At 37.7% G+C, this 16,538-nt stretch overlaps 1 protein-coding gene across 1 annotated transcript in view; it reads right to left on the bottom strand.

Annotated features, from left to right (window-relative positions):
* RAB3C (RAB3C, member RAS oncogene family) overlaps nt 1-16,538 on the bottom strand; it is a 115,478-nt gene that overhangs the window by 16,351 nt on the left and 82,589 nt on the right. Inside the window, 2 exon segments of the mRNA XM_063181490.1 lie at nt 3,481-3,505; nt 3,507-3,606. Of these exon segments, the coding sequence (XP_063037560.1) occupies nt 3,481-3,505; nt 3,507-3,606 (125 nt within the window).

Here is a 16,538-nt window from a genome sequence, read left to right as displayed (position 1 = left end):
TAGAAAATATCATAAGAATTACATTCCATACCCTTTTTTGCTAGTGATTAGTGAATAAACTTCTTTAAATGTGTTTGCTGTCATTACCAAATCAATAATAACCTTGTATTAATTATTTCTCTCTATTGGCTAGTTTGTCACATTTCTACACATTCTTGGAATAATACCTATATGAGAAAAGTAAATGTGACTTTATTTGCTCTCATCTATTTTCATTTCATTCTAACCTTTACCTGTTAATGATGCTATTGTGTTAAACAACCATGAACTGATTTCTGAAAAAAACCACTTTAAAAAAGTACTGAATGGGATGATAAGGAATGACTAATGTACGTCTTTGTGTCTTTATGCCTGGAACAATTAAATATTCTGGAATTACCTTATGGAGAAAAAAGGGAATATGACAGAGCTCTCTGAAACCCACAGAGGTACAGAGCAGGTAATAGCAAGCAATGTATACTCTTTGTAAGAATATAACAGTGAAGAAAAATAAAATTAAACTATCAGGGGCCAGTTCAAAGGAGCAGTAGATAACAGATAAACTGTGCATATTTAAAGGATATTGTGGGTGGTATGACTCTACAATGGCTTCAAAGACATCATTGTACAATCACAGAAAAAAATTACAAAAGGACTATTGAATATAAATGTATTGCATTTGGATTCATGACAACCACAAATATAATTTTCTATGGTCAGAGAAAGTATCACTGCATGTTTGTCAGTTCACATCTTTTACACAACATACCTACAACACTGCTTGTAGCTATGATCCATAGTGGTATTGCCAGTGTCATGTTATTAACAATAAATTTAAAAAAATCTTCAAAGCAAATATGACAGATTCTGTCCTCATAAAGATTCTGTAATTTTTCTTCAAGGTCAGATCTGAGATCCTAACTATTCCTTCATTCTTTTGTGAACTTTGAGTAGTGCCATGAAAAAGGTACGCAGATGTACCACAGGGCAGTTGTCTCATTCAGCAGACCTCCTCCAACAGTAATGAGATTTATTGTTGGTTCATTTAAACTCCTTGTTTGGGTTACACTTGAGAAAAAGCCAGCACAGTGATTTAAAGAAATGAATGATTACACCTTGTTATTGAACTTTAGGGCCACACTTTTCAGAGAGGTCAGGAGCCAAAAGGAGTCTCCATTTTCCAATAACACTGTTCTCAACAGAACACCATGTTCCCCAGAGGGTTAAACTCCCAGTGCTCTATTTGACCTTCTGAATAGTCACCCCAGAAGGTGCATGTGTTCATTTTCTAGGGACTTCAAATAAACAAGGGCTGAAAATAAAACCACACTTGAGAACAGAAGGTGTCACAGCCTAGTTTTTGTACTAGCACTCATGAATCTTATTGGCTAGCGTCTGTGATCAACACTGTGTTCAAAGGGCTCTCACTTTTAAAATGTCTGCCTGGACAGAAAATCTATATGGTTATCTTTAAAACTTGTCTGTAAGAGATGTTATCAATTTGCTGCCAGAGAAACAAAAGACAGTCCCATGTGTGTAACACAATGGGTGCCTCCAAACCAGCCAGCAAGTCCAGGGCACTTACTGCAGTTAAGGAAAAGTCTTCTGCTGCTCCTGACATCACCTCACCCACTCTCAGGGCAGATTTAAGAAATTACTGTAGCTGTACAGGAAACATGTAAACATTTGTGTGTGCAGTCTGACTACAGTAAATGACTGGATCAGAGACACAAGTCTATCTAATACAATTAATCTACCCTTGAGATAGCCACAGGATATATATCTGAGAAAAGAAACCCCCTGAGAAGATAAATATGGAAATAGAGGATAATCTTCTTCCATAAAGATTGAATTTTAAATCCCAGGAGTTAGAATTTGCTTTAAAGCCTGAAACACGAGTTTTGTTATCTATCTCATTACCCTTTTTTCTTCTTTTCAAGCATTGGTTATTACATCTGAGGATTCCTGACTGTAAAACATGCAAAGTTCCTTCTTGTCTTGATAAATTTATGACTTTGGGATGCCTTGTCAATTCATTGTGTTATTTTCTTTTTTATGATTCAAGGCACTAGAAATTCAGATTTTTTTGTGACTTTAAAACAATTTCAAACTCTATAGTGAAAATTAATGGTTGTTGCTAATGTTTCATCACCTTGTCAAAATTCATGGTAAAAGTATACAGTTAGATTTTTGGGATCTCTTTTTCCAATGAATATATATTCCTATCTCCTAGTGCAATGAGTAAACATTAGAAATGGAAGAACATATATAGAAAAATATATATAAAAATATGACAGGTATTCCTGCAAAGATAAATATCCCTCTGTTAATGGTTTGGTTGCACTCAGTTTTGAGAACTCAATTCTTTACAAATATTGGTAAGTTTTCTGGATATAACCTTCTGTTAAATATTTCCTGCCATCTTTCAAAGACAAGCGTACAGTAATCGTTAACATATTCATTCAAGAAGTTCTTTTACACATATACAGCACTTATAAGACAGTTTCAATAGGAAGGTATGTTACTCTGATAAAATTGTTTACCAGGAAAAGTAATTGTACAAGTGGAAAACAATATTTTTTAAAAATAAGATCATTGAGCCTATGAACATACCATGACTTAAGAACCACCAGCATGAGATTAGATCCCTGATTAAAAACATACTTTCATCTACCTATCTATATAGGAATAGTGACAAGGAGATCTTGGTTACACATATTTTGACCAGACTGAGCTTTTACTACACAGAGTTTTTAAAAACAATAACAAATCCATGCCCATAATTTATGATTCCCTGTACATAAATTGACCTCTAACAATTCCAGAGTTTGATTTACACACCTGCTGAGCTTACTCTCCAGAGATCAGGAAATTTGAAGGAAAAAAGAGCCTAGGTAATAGTATTACAAATGATGCTCTGGAGATTTGCCACTAAAGTTTGACCAGTGTCACTCCAAAAACATTTCGTGGTATGAAAGGATAACACTATTGTGTAGAAACAGAAACAACAAAGGTGCTCACAGCTTGGCAATTTTCTGTGTGTACAGAATTTGCTTCCCAGGAGACAAAATTCATATCTACAGTTCATATCTACAGTTCTGTGAATGTACAGTAGATCAGTGGATGAAGTGTTAGCAGTGGGAGAGCAGCATATTTCTGTTCTGGATTATCGGTATTGCTAATCATAACCCAAATCGACTCAAGTTGCAAAAAGGTTTAGTAAGCTTTTTCTGCAATATCTCCTTTCTTCTCTCTTGTTTTTTTTTTTTTTTTTTTTTTTGAGGGGACAGGAAAAAAACACCATTACTGGGGTTTTCTGAATTACTTGTCTTCTTGCTCCATTTCAAAAAGGCTGTAGAAATAAAAGGGAAGGAGTGTGTGACTATTCCTTTACAATGAATGTGTCATGAATATGTATTTGCAAGTTCTGTAAGCTATAAATTGAATTAATTTTTGCATTCTCACAAACAACCACAAAGCTTTTGTTGTGTCATTTCTTACCAAGTTGCTCTGCTAAATGTTTTCCCCCTCTCAGTGAAGACTACCCGTTCATCCTCCATGTCACATTTGTTGCCAACCAAAATAACCTGGGCATTATCCCAAGAGTACGTTTTGATTTGAGTTGACCTTAAAAGAGAAAGGGAGCGAAAGGAGTCAAAGCAAAGCAAATTCCCCTTAATTTCAGGAAGAGTTGCAAAAAGACAAAAGAGACAGACAATACTGATTTTGACAAACCAGGGTAACATGACTGTTTAATTACAGATTTCAAATAAGCTAAGGATTATCTGTCAGGTTTTACTGTTACAGAGATAGTATCAACACAGGGTTTAACTTTTGCTTGCTGAAAATAGTAATTTTCTCCTGCCCTCAACATTCTTCCTTTACCTTTTAGAAAGAAACAGATTATATTTTTTCCCATTTTCACATTTTAATACAAACCTTACAATCTAAAAACAGAGCTCTGAAAGAAAATCAACAATGTATTAATTCTTATCTTTTACTTTTGAGATCAGGATGTAAATTTAGCAGGAAAACTTCAAAAATTTCTGAGCTAGTCTGTCTTCATCTCCATCACATTTCTCTGCAAGTATTTTATCTACCAGAAGGTCAGCAACACTTCCATTGTGCATTAAGCCATGGGCAGGGCTGAGTTTGAACTCTGACTTACCTTCTGTTTAAATTGCACAAGCCTTAGCCATGACTGCAGCTGAATGGAAGTGTCTGAGGCCTTAAAACACCATAGGGACCATGAGTGCTGGTGGTGAAACAGCTTACAGTGGTTTCTTTTGAGCAGGAGCAATAATGGGTGACTTGGAACTATAACTCGTGGTGCCTGTCAGTTTCTGCCTGCCACCGATTCTGCTGGTACCCCATGTCTGCTCTGTAGAAGGAAAGCTCCTGGCTCAGCCAAGAGTGATGCTGCTGGTTACCACTTTCTGACTGGGAGCAGTATGTGTCCTTGATGGTGACACAGGATGCAGGAAACTTCCTCCAAGCACTTAGGCTTTGGTCTTGAACTTGTGACTAAGTCTGGCTCTAGGCTTGAAGTTTTTGGGGGATCAATGATCAATGGAGAGAGAAAAAGACAGAGAGTATACCTCTTTCTGCCAGCCTGTCCCACACCATTTCCTCCCTCCCTCCCTCCCTACTTGGACAATACAGGGGTGCTTAGGAAAAATAGAATAGAAACTAACTTCTCTAACGACATGATTATGAGAGGACACCCTGGAAAGGGATCCTGTGGCATATGATGGACTTTTTTTCTCAAAGTCTCTTTGACAAAGATGAAATAGCTTCAAAAATCTGTCACCTAAATATTTTGAGCTGGTCTGCATCGGTACGTTTACTAGTGACCCCGTTCATAACACAGCCATCATCTACTTATTGAGACCCCGATCTGCAAAGTCTTACATTAATAAAAAAGATCATGATCTTTTCTAATCTTAGTCTGACAACTGATTCTAGTGAAAGACACAAAATGGATCACATCTCCCCAGTTGGCTTTGCTTATTGCATGCCATGGGCAAAAGCTTGCTAGAGCTATCACTGTGACCCTGAGTCCAATGCCATTGCCTACAGGTTCCCTGCATGAGTGAAAAAAAACCTCTAGGCAATGTCTGATGGGTTTGCAGTGACAGGCAGAGAAATTTAAAGGAAGAATCACTGCTTTTAGGAATGTTTTACTTTATCTCAACAACTGAAAAGAAGTTGAGGCAAGTCCCAGACTTTTTGTTCTACAGATTGTTCCCTTGGGCTGACCTGATCTTTTCTTCAATCTTTTCTTCACTGTGCTATTTTAAATGTTTTAATAGTAAATTTGAGTAGGTGTAGGGTACTGTGACCAAAAAGAAGTCAAACTTCCCCATATACTTATATTTACTAAAGATACCATTTCTCAGGAAAAAAGGAAAACATGTATTCATTTTGGCAGAAATGTCCTTTTGGAATCATGCTGAGTGGTTAAGCAAAGTAGAATTATTATTGTGATTTTTAACCCGAACTACATTTGTCACCACAGCAACTTTGCAAATACTAGTACCTCAAATGTCAGAGTATGTTAGTCCATTAAGGACCCTAAAAGAGCTTAGCTCTGAACAATTATTAGCTGGGAGCCAATTTATTCCCTTTATGTCAGCAGGAAATCAAATACATTATGAAAGCAAAATATAAAGATATTAAGCTTTACTTATTAAGGAATTATTTACATAATCTGTAAAGTCGAAATAGAATAAACTGATGAAGAAATACAGCCTGAAGAAATATCATCACACAACTGTTAAAGAGCATTCATTCAGCCATGTTTTGCAGACTTTGCCTCCAGAGCTTTACATTAGTTTCTTTCATTAAGAATGTAAGGTCCCTTCATTTTACTGCAGCCAGATTATTTGTTCTACAACTACAAATCTGTACATTTAAATTCTTCTCATTACTTAAGCAACTTATTTTATTAATAGACATTTTTGTAATCTGTCTTACTTTTGTCTCATCTTCTAGTTATTTTTTTTTTAAGTAACAAGAAGAGATCTTGTCCCTGCAAACAAATCCCAAGGCTTATATTTTGCAAACGACTCAGTAGAGCAGAAATATAACTGACTGAAAATTAGTCAAATGTATTCACACCCAACACCACATCAGCAGATGCTTGATTCAAAGGCTATAATAGGCTTATCACTGTTATGTTTTCTTTTATACATATACATATAGTTCCACTATTGGCCTCTGTAGGTTTTGATTCCCACAACTCTCCACCAAAGCCAACACATAGGTCACTTGAAAAAAAAAGAGATGTTGCTGTTCCTGGCATACAAGGAACAAATGTCCAAGGCTTCTGATTAGTCCAAAACACAAACTGTTGTCCTTGTAAAGAACTTCAGCTTGAGGAAGATTGAAGACATGAAAAGGCAAAGATGGTGTTTGCAGTAAGCTGAAAAGGACATTTCTTGTTCACTTTCATGACCTGGTGTATGTCAATAGTAATTTACCCTGTATATGTTTCTCTTTCTAGTTTTATGGTAGGCAGGCAATCTGCATCATGCTTGAATTTTTATAATGTATAGACTCCAGAGGGGCAATTAATGGAGGAGTGCAATGATCCATTGCTTTCCATGATCAACACCATGCTTGTGCTCACTGTACTGCACTTCTACCAGCCCCTTGTCAAAAAAGAGCTGAATGCAAACAAAAAATGCTTTTGGCTTATCTTAAAACAGAGAGATCTTCAAATAACTTCCCAGGCAGCAATGGCAAGGGGCCTGTGTGTGCTGTTGTCAGCTTGCAAGGAATGCTGTGCAGTGTGACAGAGTTGGCTTCAGGAACATGCAGCCCCAGCTGGCTGAGGCAGCTGAGATGCTGGAAAACAAGGAAGATAGCACAGAGCAGTATGGGGGAGCTGCTCTGATGTCACTGCTGTGGAAACCAGACTGTTCACATTGGATTAGGTGATAAAAGCTTATCCAAAAGAAGCACAGAGAGATTGTGGCAGGAGAGAGAGCCCAAATAATTTCCTGGGTCCTGGGTGCTCTCAGGCCTATTGCAGGAAACATCAGATTATCCAAAGCCTATGTACACTATCCTGGTGGAGCAGGAGTGTGATTACCAAATTAAGACTCAGAAAAATACTGGGACACCACATCCAGGTCCCTTTCAGGGTTGTTCCAAGTAAAATCCCAGCATGAAACCATCACTGCCAAGTCAATACTGGAGGCTTATGTCCAGGTGCCAGGAAATTGAGGAGATTGGGATCCAGGGGCAGCTACTGGCAGATTGAGGTTATGAGCCCAACTGATGGAGGGAGCCACAATGTGTATACCTGCACAGATACACATTCTCATGAATGGACCTTGATGCTGCACTGTTTTGGAGGGGGGAGAGTGTGAGGATGATGATGCTCTTGGTGTTTATGGGAGCCCCTCTGGGGGGTCCTAGGTGGTTTTTTCTGCAATGTGTTTGTACGTGGTCATGTATATATGCATAAAAATGTGCTGTATGTTTGTGAGTTATGTGCACATGGCCTGCTGGGAATAGATCTCCAACCTCACTACTCAATATATTTCAGGTTGCACCCACTGACGATATATCTTGAGTTTACTCTGAATATCTCTTCAGATCATGCCTTTTTACTAACTCACCAATGTCCAGGGCAAATATTCATATAACCTATGATGTCTTCACCCACAGACCATATGGAAGGCAAGAAAATATATTCAGTAAAGACATGTCCATGGAGTAAATATACCAGGAATATGAACTTCCAGATAGCCTCAATCTATTCACCATATTTTGGACCAAGTCCTCCAAGGTTGCTTGCCTACCACAGAGAGGCCGATTTTACAGACTTTTAGATTAATATGTAGTAATTCACATGCACAAACAGCAAGACAAACACCCTAACCAAAATGCTCCAGAGGGGGCTATGTATAATGTTTATTCCAGCAATTTCAGGAAACATGTTGTACTTCTGATGTTTTTGATTTATGAAAGGAATACTCAATGAACTGGGGTGCATCATCTTGCCAGGAAAATGAAATAAGAAAACACCAAACCTATGCAAAAAACTTCTACCAAACCAAAACCACATTAAAAAACCTCTATGAAACTTTTTTTTTTTTTTTAAGTTACTGTTGATGTGCACTGATTAGTCCTTAAAAATAATTCTCCTGTCTTTATCTACAGCATGGTCACTGCAAAGTCCTTTAGCTGAATTATTAGAGGTCACAGCATAGTGGTGGGATCTTAGGTGGAGCCCAGGTTATCTCTTCTTTCTCAGTTTATTTACTTGGTAAGAGGCAGTATCAGAGAAGCAACTATGAGTTTGGAGGTGTTTCTAAAAGTGTTCAGCGTCCCCAGGTGAACTTCCTGCCTTTATTTTCTAAAGAGTGCGCCAAGTGTCCATGCCTCTCTGAGCAGGAAGGGTTGCTCTCCAGCTTTGTCAGGAGACATTGTTTTCCTTCTGTAATTGAAGCAAGGAAGGATCTCTTTCCCTCTTGCCCAGTATCCTTCCTGTGAAATGGAAGACACACCACTGCCCTCTCAAACCCCTAATGCAGACAGGGATGGTAAGGGGAAGCTCTGTCATTGACATCTTTTCAGATGATGGAATTATGCCACGAATCCTTTCCCACTCTCCTTGTCTGTGAAGACACTGACACACTTCCCATTCAAGCCAGCTTTTCCACAGAGTGAGCCTGAGGTCTCTTTCATACAGCCAAGTGATTTTACACTTCAGTGTACACCATATGCTTCATTCTTTTTCCCATGCCCTCTATGTCACCTAAACTCTTATTGTTCCCTGCAATACTGATAGGTTATGTGCCTAAAGGATGCCCCAGGATCTTGGAGTTTACATATTCCTCTCTCTTTCAAGCTTATCTTTTGGATATGATGAAAATGAGGCATATGTAAGATTATTCTCTATGGCACATTAAAGGACTGCAATGCTCAGTCTTGATGGCCATTTGGAATCTGGCTCTGTACCAGCTGCTCTGCACTGGGTGCTTAGACCTTGCTGCGGGCTGGGCAGGGAGAGAGGTGGCCTCAGGCTTTTCATCTGTTCTCCAGTAAACAATCTAGTATTAGTGGGAGACAAGTAACTCAAAATAGACAAACCACCAACCAAAACCCCAACTCAGCTCTCTAACTGGAATTCTGAAGAGAGTATTAAGCAATCTTAGCAAAAAACAAGGCAAATGTCCTGGTGTACTTGAAGACTAGACTTTTGTGGCCACAGTTATTGACATAGTAGGAATATACTAGAATTACCTAGTAATAATTTCAGTAATAATAAAAAGAATATGCTAACATTTGCCAGATTTTAATTGAATTGACACAGAAATAGAACTATCTTTAAGAAACTGCTCAGGATCTTTACTCCTCTACTGACAAGGAAAATCTGGATATTTGCAACTTTTGAAAATTTTCTACTTGTGTCATCGTTCTGGTGTGCTCTACCTGCAGGCCATAAAACTTTCAGGATTGTGGCTAATACAAATAGTTTTATCTCTTCCATTTATGAACCCCTTAATAATTATTGAAGCCATTATTCAAAAACCTGGGAAGCAATGGATAAATGAAATAATTATAAAAATAAAGAGCTGATGTAGATGAACATGTGACCAGAATGAAGAAATAACACCTCAATCATTCTCAAGGAGGGTTTAGAACCTAGTGGACATTGTAGCATCTTCACTTCTCTCCAGAATTAATGATATATTGAATTTGTGATGTTTATTTTTAGTGGTGCCACTGACACCCACTGACTGCAAATGCTTATTAACATATGAGAGAGAATAGGCAAAAACATCCCAGCAGCCCAGAAAATGTATGGAGAAGTGCAATGAAAAGGGGACAAAAATGAGAAAAATAAACTTGCTCCACCCTTAATATCACAACATAGCAAGAGGAAAAGGATCTGGTTAGAAGTGGATGTGCTAAGGATATGTTTAGTGTGGACAACTTGGTAAGCAGGGCAGTTCAAGCTGCAGATTGTACTCTGGGCAGCAGGAGCTCAAGGAAAAGTAAACCTGAGCTACTCATTGCACAACAAAAGGCCCAGGAACCTGTGGTGTCAGCCAGGTGACTGGACATTTAGACACAGCAGGAACTGATGACCCCAGATTTTGAGAGCTTAGACTCTGAGGGTGTAAAAGTCCAGTGCATTTTTATTAGGCATCCCTTCTCAAAGGCGCCAGCTTGAGCTGTTAATTTGCTGCTGCACCATGATTAAATCATGGGATACATCAACCCCTCCATGATTGCAACAGAGCAGGATATATGAATATTGCTCAAGACTGACTGTATCTCATGTGTCAGTTGTTGTTTATACAATACTGTGTTTGCTGTCTGGATTGAAGGGCAAATGAAGAAAAATGCCTATTGATTGTGAAAAAAACCACCGATACTGAAGGAACCAGAACAATGCCAATTATTCACCACTTCTTCTGACAGGCTTTATCTTCCTTGTGCAGAGCCAAAGAGTGCGCACCATGCAAAGAAAGGCTACACATTTAACCTTTCCTTGGAGGAAGATAGACCGATGATGCGGAAGCTGCATGACAGGTGTGACACTAACAAATTTCTGGTTCATTATCAGCCAGAAAGCTAGTCAAAATGCACATTACCCAGAGCACCACAGGTTTTTGTTGCTCTGGTAAGAATTGGATCTACTTTAATGAAAAAATCTTTCACTACATGTTTCTGAGGCCATAACTTCATTTTAGAAAACCTGGAGTTACATTTGAGTTTTGACAGGCTCTAAAGATATTTAAAATTAATCCAGTTCTTTTGGACATAAAACTGGGTTGATCTCTAATATGTGCATTTTTATAACCTTATGCAAGGAAATATGAAATTTTACAAAAAGTTTAGTTACTTACAAACATATAAAAGAAGATGGAAAGCAGGGATAACATTTAAGATGCAAGAGCTGATGTTCTTTGTGTGTTTATGACATTTATTATTATTTATTCTTGGTGATATACCATTACCATAGTTGTAATGAGGAAGTATATGCTTACCCAGTGATGTCCACTCTGAGTCCGCATTTAGTAGAATGCAATAACAACTGACATAGCATTAATAATGACACAATTCTATGTGGTAATTAGGATGAGAGGTAAGGCATTATAGATGTTCATCAATCAGAATTGTCTTCCCAGTCAACCATCTCTAGCTATTCCTACTCTGCCTATGGAAGCGTCTTCCCATCCAGAGTTCTCTGCTGAGAACTCTGAGTTACATATGAGTTACATTTTACCTTTCATGTAATATACAAATATTTTTTAGAAGAGTCCATGTATTAGCTTTGGTGCCTTTTCTGTTACAGTGTTGTTTCAAATAAGAATACCAAGTGTCTGTTATTGTCTGAAAATTCTTTTCTGACATTAAAATTCAAATCCGTTGGATAATAGTCTATGATGTCAAATTAATATATTGTTGGCAAAAGACATCAAGTTTAAACTTTAATTTTTACATAATTTACATAAAATATAGCTATTCCATACTTTAGTTGGAGTTACAATGAGGGGCCAGAAGCCCACAGGCATGCTTCATTTGTGTTAATCAGATTGTAGATGTCCTCAGTTTTTGCATCTTTGGCACAATCTTTGCAAACTGCTTTCTTGACAGCTGTCAAATACACCTTGAAACTGCTTTCCAATACCAGTGTAGCAAGAGCCCAGTATGAAATTATTGCATTACTAAAAATAAAAACTGACTATTCTCTAAGTTAGTAGTGTGCTCTCTATCCCTCCTCCCCAGTACCTCCTGTGCTTGAGTTCTGATGGCCCTCTCTTTAGAGAAAAAGCTCTCCAGGTGAGGTGTTTTTCTGTACCTACACAGCCAGCACACCTCAGCCCTAAGCAGAGTAACCACATACAGTACACCTGGCATTGCATACATGGCAGACTCTTTTGTCACAGAGATAGATAACAGACAATTTGTGGAGGAGTTCATGACCTAATCCAAGGCAAGGTGGGCTTTGGCTGAAGGTATGCTGAATTCATAAAAGAGAGTAAATTCCTTGTCAGTCAATCTCATTTCTTCCTTTTCTGGTGTGTACTATATACTGGTTTCCCAGGCTTTTTCCTTAGAAAATTAGAATGGATATTTTAAAAAAACAGTGAATAATAGATAAAAATAATGTGTTAGACACTAAGGGCAAAGAGATCTTCCAAGCAACTTCCTTGTATTTTTTGTAAAGATAAAACAATATAAAGTTTTAATAAACAATATTTAATTCTTATTCACAGGAGTACAAAATCCTCTCTTGCAACAAGGTTTACTTATGGGCAGGCCAACTAATATACCACATTTTTCACAGTAGGACACATGTTAATGAAGAGTTTTTATGTCATGTATAATGCCACAAGCTGTGTCATATTGTGGGAAGTGATTTAACAACTCGCCACACAGACAAAAGGCTGTACATTTTAATTTTCTCCCCACTGAGAAACCCACCATTAAATTATCATCCTTCAAAGCTGCTACCACACATGCACAGCGAAAACAATTCAAAAAAAAAAAAAGGGTTTGAAAAGAGATGGAAAAAGTCTTTATAGGAAAATAATATTCATGGAAACAATAAAAGGCAAAATACAGACTGCACTTGCACATCCTTTGATTATCCCCTTGTTTTCATGTTCCAGATGCTTCCACATAAATGATTCTGTTTATCACCAATTTACATTGATTGCCCAGACTGTCACTGGAATTCCAAGTAATGACCCTAATCAATCCAGCTGATCCTAACTCTGGTATTTGAAAAACAGAGCTATAAAACAAGGGAGTTATGAAAAAAATTACTAAAACAACTACAGCATCTGCTTGAGTATATTGCACTTTTAAGTAAATGAGCAATTTTCTGTCACTTAAAAATTTTTTGCTTGCTATTTTGTATTCTTATATATAAGAATATCTATATAAGGAAACAGATACAGACAGATACGCATGTGTCCTCATTTCCTTTTTTCTTTCTTACACTGATGGGCTTTTAATAGTATAAAAAATATAGCTAAGCAAGCAATACTGATGCTGAACAAATTCTTTTGGTCCTAGACTCTCATATCTAATACTTTCCTCTTCACCACACCTAGGACAGTTCCCTAAGCCAGGACTGCCCTGCCTGCCAAAGAGGTTCTTGCACCTGGGATTACTGACTAGCATCTCATCTCCAGCCCCAAAGAGCACCTACCCAACAGTGGCATTTTGGAAGTAGTGAAGATCTTAAAGGTGTGGTCAAGTTCTTTTGTTTTGTACCAATATTGAAAGTTTTACAGCCATCTGGATCACTCAGGATTATTTATTTTTTCATCTTTTAAATAGCAAATTGAGATTTATATGTACAATATATATGGCAAATATCTGCCAACAGGACATCCCTATTTTAAGGAACTTCTGATTAATCAACTCTCAAGAACTCTGAGTTAACCCTGACATTTTACTGTCAAATCTCATTATAAAATGCATTGCACATTTGTTGCTCTTAATCCTTTTCTACCTATTTCATAAGGAATGACTTCCAAGTTTCTCTCACTTGTCAAATTCACTCCTTTGGACTTCATTTCCTCTATTGTTTTAGCATTCATTTTTTTTTCAAGTTTAAATGAACTGTGCTATTGCTTCTTTTATTTCCTGTAGTCCTAGATAATTTTGGGTTATATTTCTCATTTGGTATTTTGCATTAACTCTTTCAGTCTTATATGCACATAAATTGAGTCCTGAAATGCCTGTGTTTGAGTATTAGAGATGGAGTTGAAACAAATCATACCTAAATGTAATCACTGAAAAATCTTACCAGGTTATTGAGGCCACTTGTGGTACATTATCATGACCTATCCTTGTTAAGGATTCATGAAGCCTGCAAGTACCAGGACAATTATGTGAATTATTTTAGCTCTTCTTCGTAAGAGAGACAGCATTGTTTTATTAAAACATCAAAGAATGTTTCTTCTGTTACTATACTTTGACACAAACTTGATATAAATCCTAATAGTATTTTGTCTTTAATGTTGGTTATCCTGTTATTCTCTGGAAGCAGAGCAATGGAAACATCCAGTACTGTACTGAGGCATTAAATTTTGATTCTCCCACTGTGTTCTAGCAATCATACCTCTTTGGAAGCAATTTCCCTGTGTGGCTATACACTTGCAAACACAAGAGATTGAGGTCCAAAATTTTGAAATGTGGCCTAGTTTTCAGTTGAACATGTGAGCTTCTGACTTTTGTCACAGATACCTGGAACTAGATTGGCAAAATAGCAACTATCTTTATATCCTGGTTAACTAACGTTAACTGGTAAACTAGTTGAGTAGGAGTTATGCAATTGTACTGGGGGTTTTGGAGAGGTTGGTTGTTGGTTTTTTTTTTCCTTTGAGCTCATGAGAGTAAATTTTCAATTTTAATTTAATTTTGTCTGACCACATTTTGCTTTTGGGGTACTACTGAGCAAAATTCATTCTGTGAGAGCTGACAGTAGCCAAAGACAACAGTAAAAACCATTTCCCTGTCTACATCCTGCCTGGCACAGGGTGGCAGGATTGTCTTGCTGACTCACACTGCAAGCAAGTAAACTGCAGGTTTATTCCTGCTGACTCACAGAAGATGGAGGGAGGCATGAGACTTCAGATTTTATTTCTACAATTAAAAAGAAAGATTTTTTTTAAAGGGGAAACAAAAGGATTGTGTATTCATTCAGAATGTCAGTAGTGCTGCTACATTATTCACAAATCAAAAGACTGGGTATATAGATTCATATGGGTACACATATATATATATATATATCTTTGCCTCTCAAGCCATAGCTAGTATATATTTGGATTTTCTTCTCTGTCACAGTTCTGGAAACCAAAATATAGTGGTTTTCCCTGACCTCAAAAGCCTGAGTATTGCAAATGTTAACAGCAACACATGCAGGCATAAATACAACATTCTAGTAAATCATAGAGATTGGATGTAAAACTTTTTAACACTACTGAAAACTGAACACAGTGGCATTTCAACAAACTACAGCCCTCTCTCCTAGGGCTTATGTTGAACTTTCAAAAATTAAAGTTTATCTCGCTTTGCCTGTGAGGTCTTTAAAGCATACTGTTTGAACCATGTTCACTAACATATTACAAAGGTTACAACTTCCTTCTGGTAAAAACAAACAAACAAACAAACAAAACAACAAAAAAAACCCACAAACAAACAAAAACCCCCCCAAAAACAGTTTAATGTTGTTTTATTGGGAGTTTGCCACTGACTTCAGTGGGTAAGTACTCCTCTCAGAGGACACAACCATGTTCATTAAACAGGTGTTTGGGTAGATAGTAATCTTTGTATGGAAAGATTATCAGGACAAGCATCAGAAAATCAAAAATTCATCAGTAGAATTGCTCTGTATCGTGGAGCAGAGTGAAGTAACATACTGAAAGATCAAAAGAATAAAACATTTCCTATGTATGGCCAGAAATTATTGTCTGCAATTTGAAACAAGTAATTGTGAATGAATGAGGTGGTCACCAGGTGTTTATAAGGTAGGGAGCAGAGGAAGAAGGAAAAATGCTGGGCTTGGCTTGTGGCAGACTCTGAGGTCAGCTGAGTACACCTCTGTGTACATGGCAGAACTGTGGAAGGGTTTTTGGAAGGCAGGCTCCTGCCATCCTGCCTCCTTTCATCACTTGATCCCTTTGGCCAAAACTGTGCCTTAATCACAGTGAGTATGTCTGGGGGAATAACCCTGTGTTTTCCTACACTGACCAGCAGAGCTAAGAAAGACTGAAAAGGAAGAGCATAAAATCTGAAAAGCCTGATGGTATTAACCACCAGGTCCCCCAACAAAGAGTGCCTTTGGCTGATGTAATCTAGAAAAATTCCTGTATTTCAATGAAGCTAAAATCTGCATAGCAACATTTGAAAGTGAGGTCTTTGTTGTTCGCAGATGAATGGGAGGTTACAGCAAACCTGGCTTCATTTATACATGTCTTTGTATGTATACACAGCATCTGCTGGGATTAGAGTAAGAAACCATAGCGTATAAAACATTTACACCTCAGAAACTTCAGCTAGCCCTCACTGTCTTCATAGCAGGATGTGCTAATCTGAGCTCATTTAACCCTGTAAGCATGGAGGTCGCTGATCACAGACACTGACAGAAGTTGAAGCGGTCAGTTCCTTCAGTTTGGCTCTGCCAAATCTTACTGCGGTGTGAGGGTAGATTTCAAGATTTAACTAAGGCTGCTAAGATCACCTCCAGATTGTTCTCTATAACAAAGTCTTAGCTGATGGCTCTGCACAGAGGCACAAGCTGCCCTTGGTGAGTAGGCTTTTGTACAACGGATTCAGGATTTACAGACTGGGGAATTGCCAGTGGGACACATCAAGGGGTGAAGAGATCAATGGTGCTCTTTTAACACCAAAAAAACCCCCAAAATCAAAAAAGAGAATAACTTTCAAAGAGGGTGTAAATTCTTATCAAGGCTTGTCTTCAAAGACACAAATGATGACTACCTCTTTCAGACAGACAACCCATATAAATGAACTGATGCAATCCAAGGCCAACCTGAAGCACACATGTGGGAGGT

Source organism: Melospiza melodia, chromosome Z (genome assembly GCF_035770615.1).
Source record: "Melospiza melodia melodia isolate bMelMel2 chromosome Z, bMelMel2.pri, whole genome shotgun sequence".
Classification (NCBI taxonomy): Eukaryota; Metazoa; Chordata; class Aves; order Passeriformes; family Passerellidae; genus Melospiza; species Melospiza melodia.
Note: the sequence above shows the minus strand (reverse complement) of the source record. Positions and strands in the feature narration are given on the sequence as shown.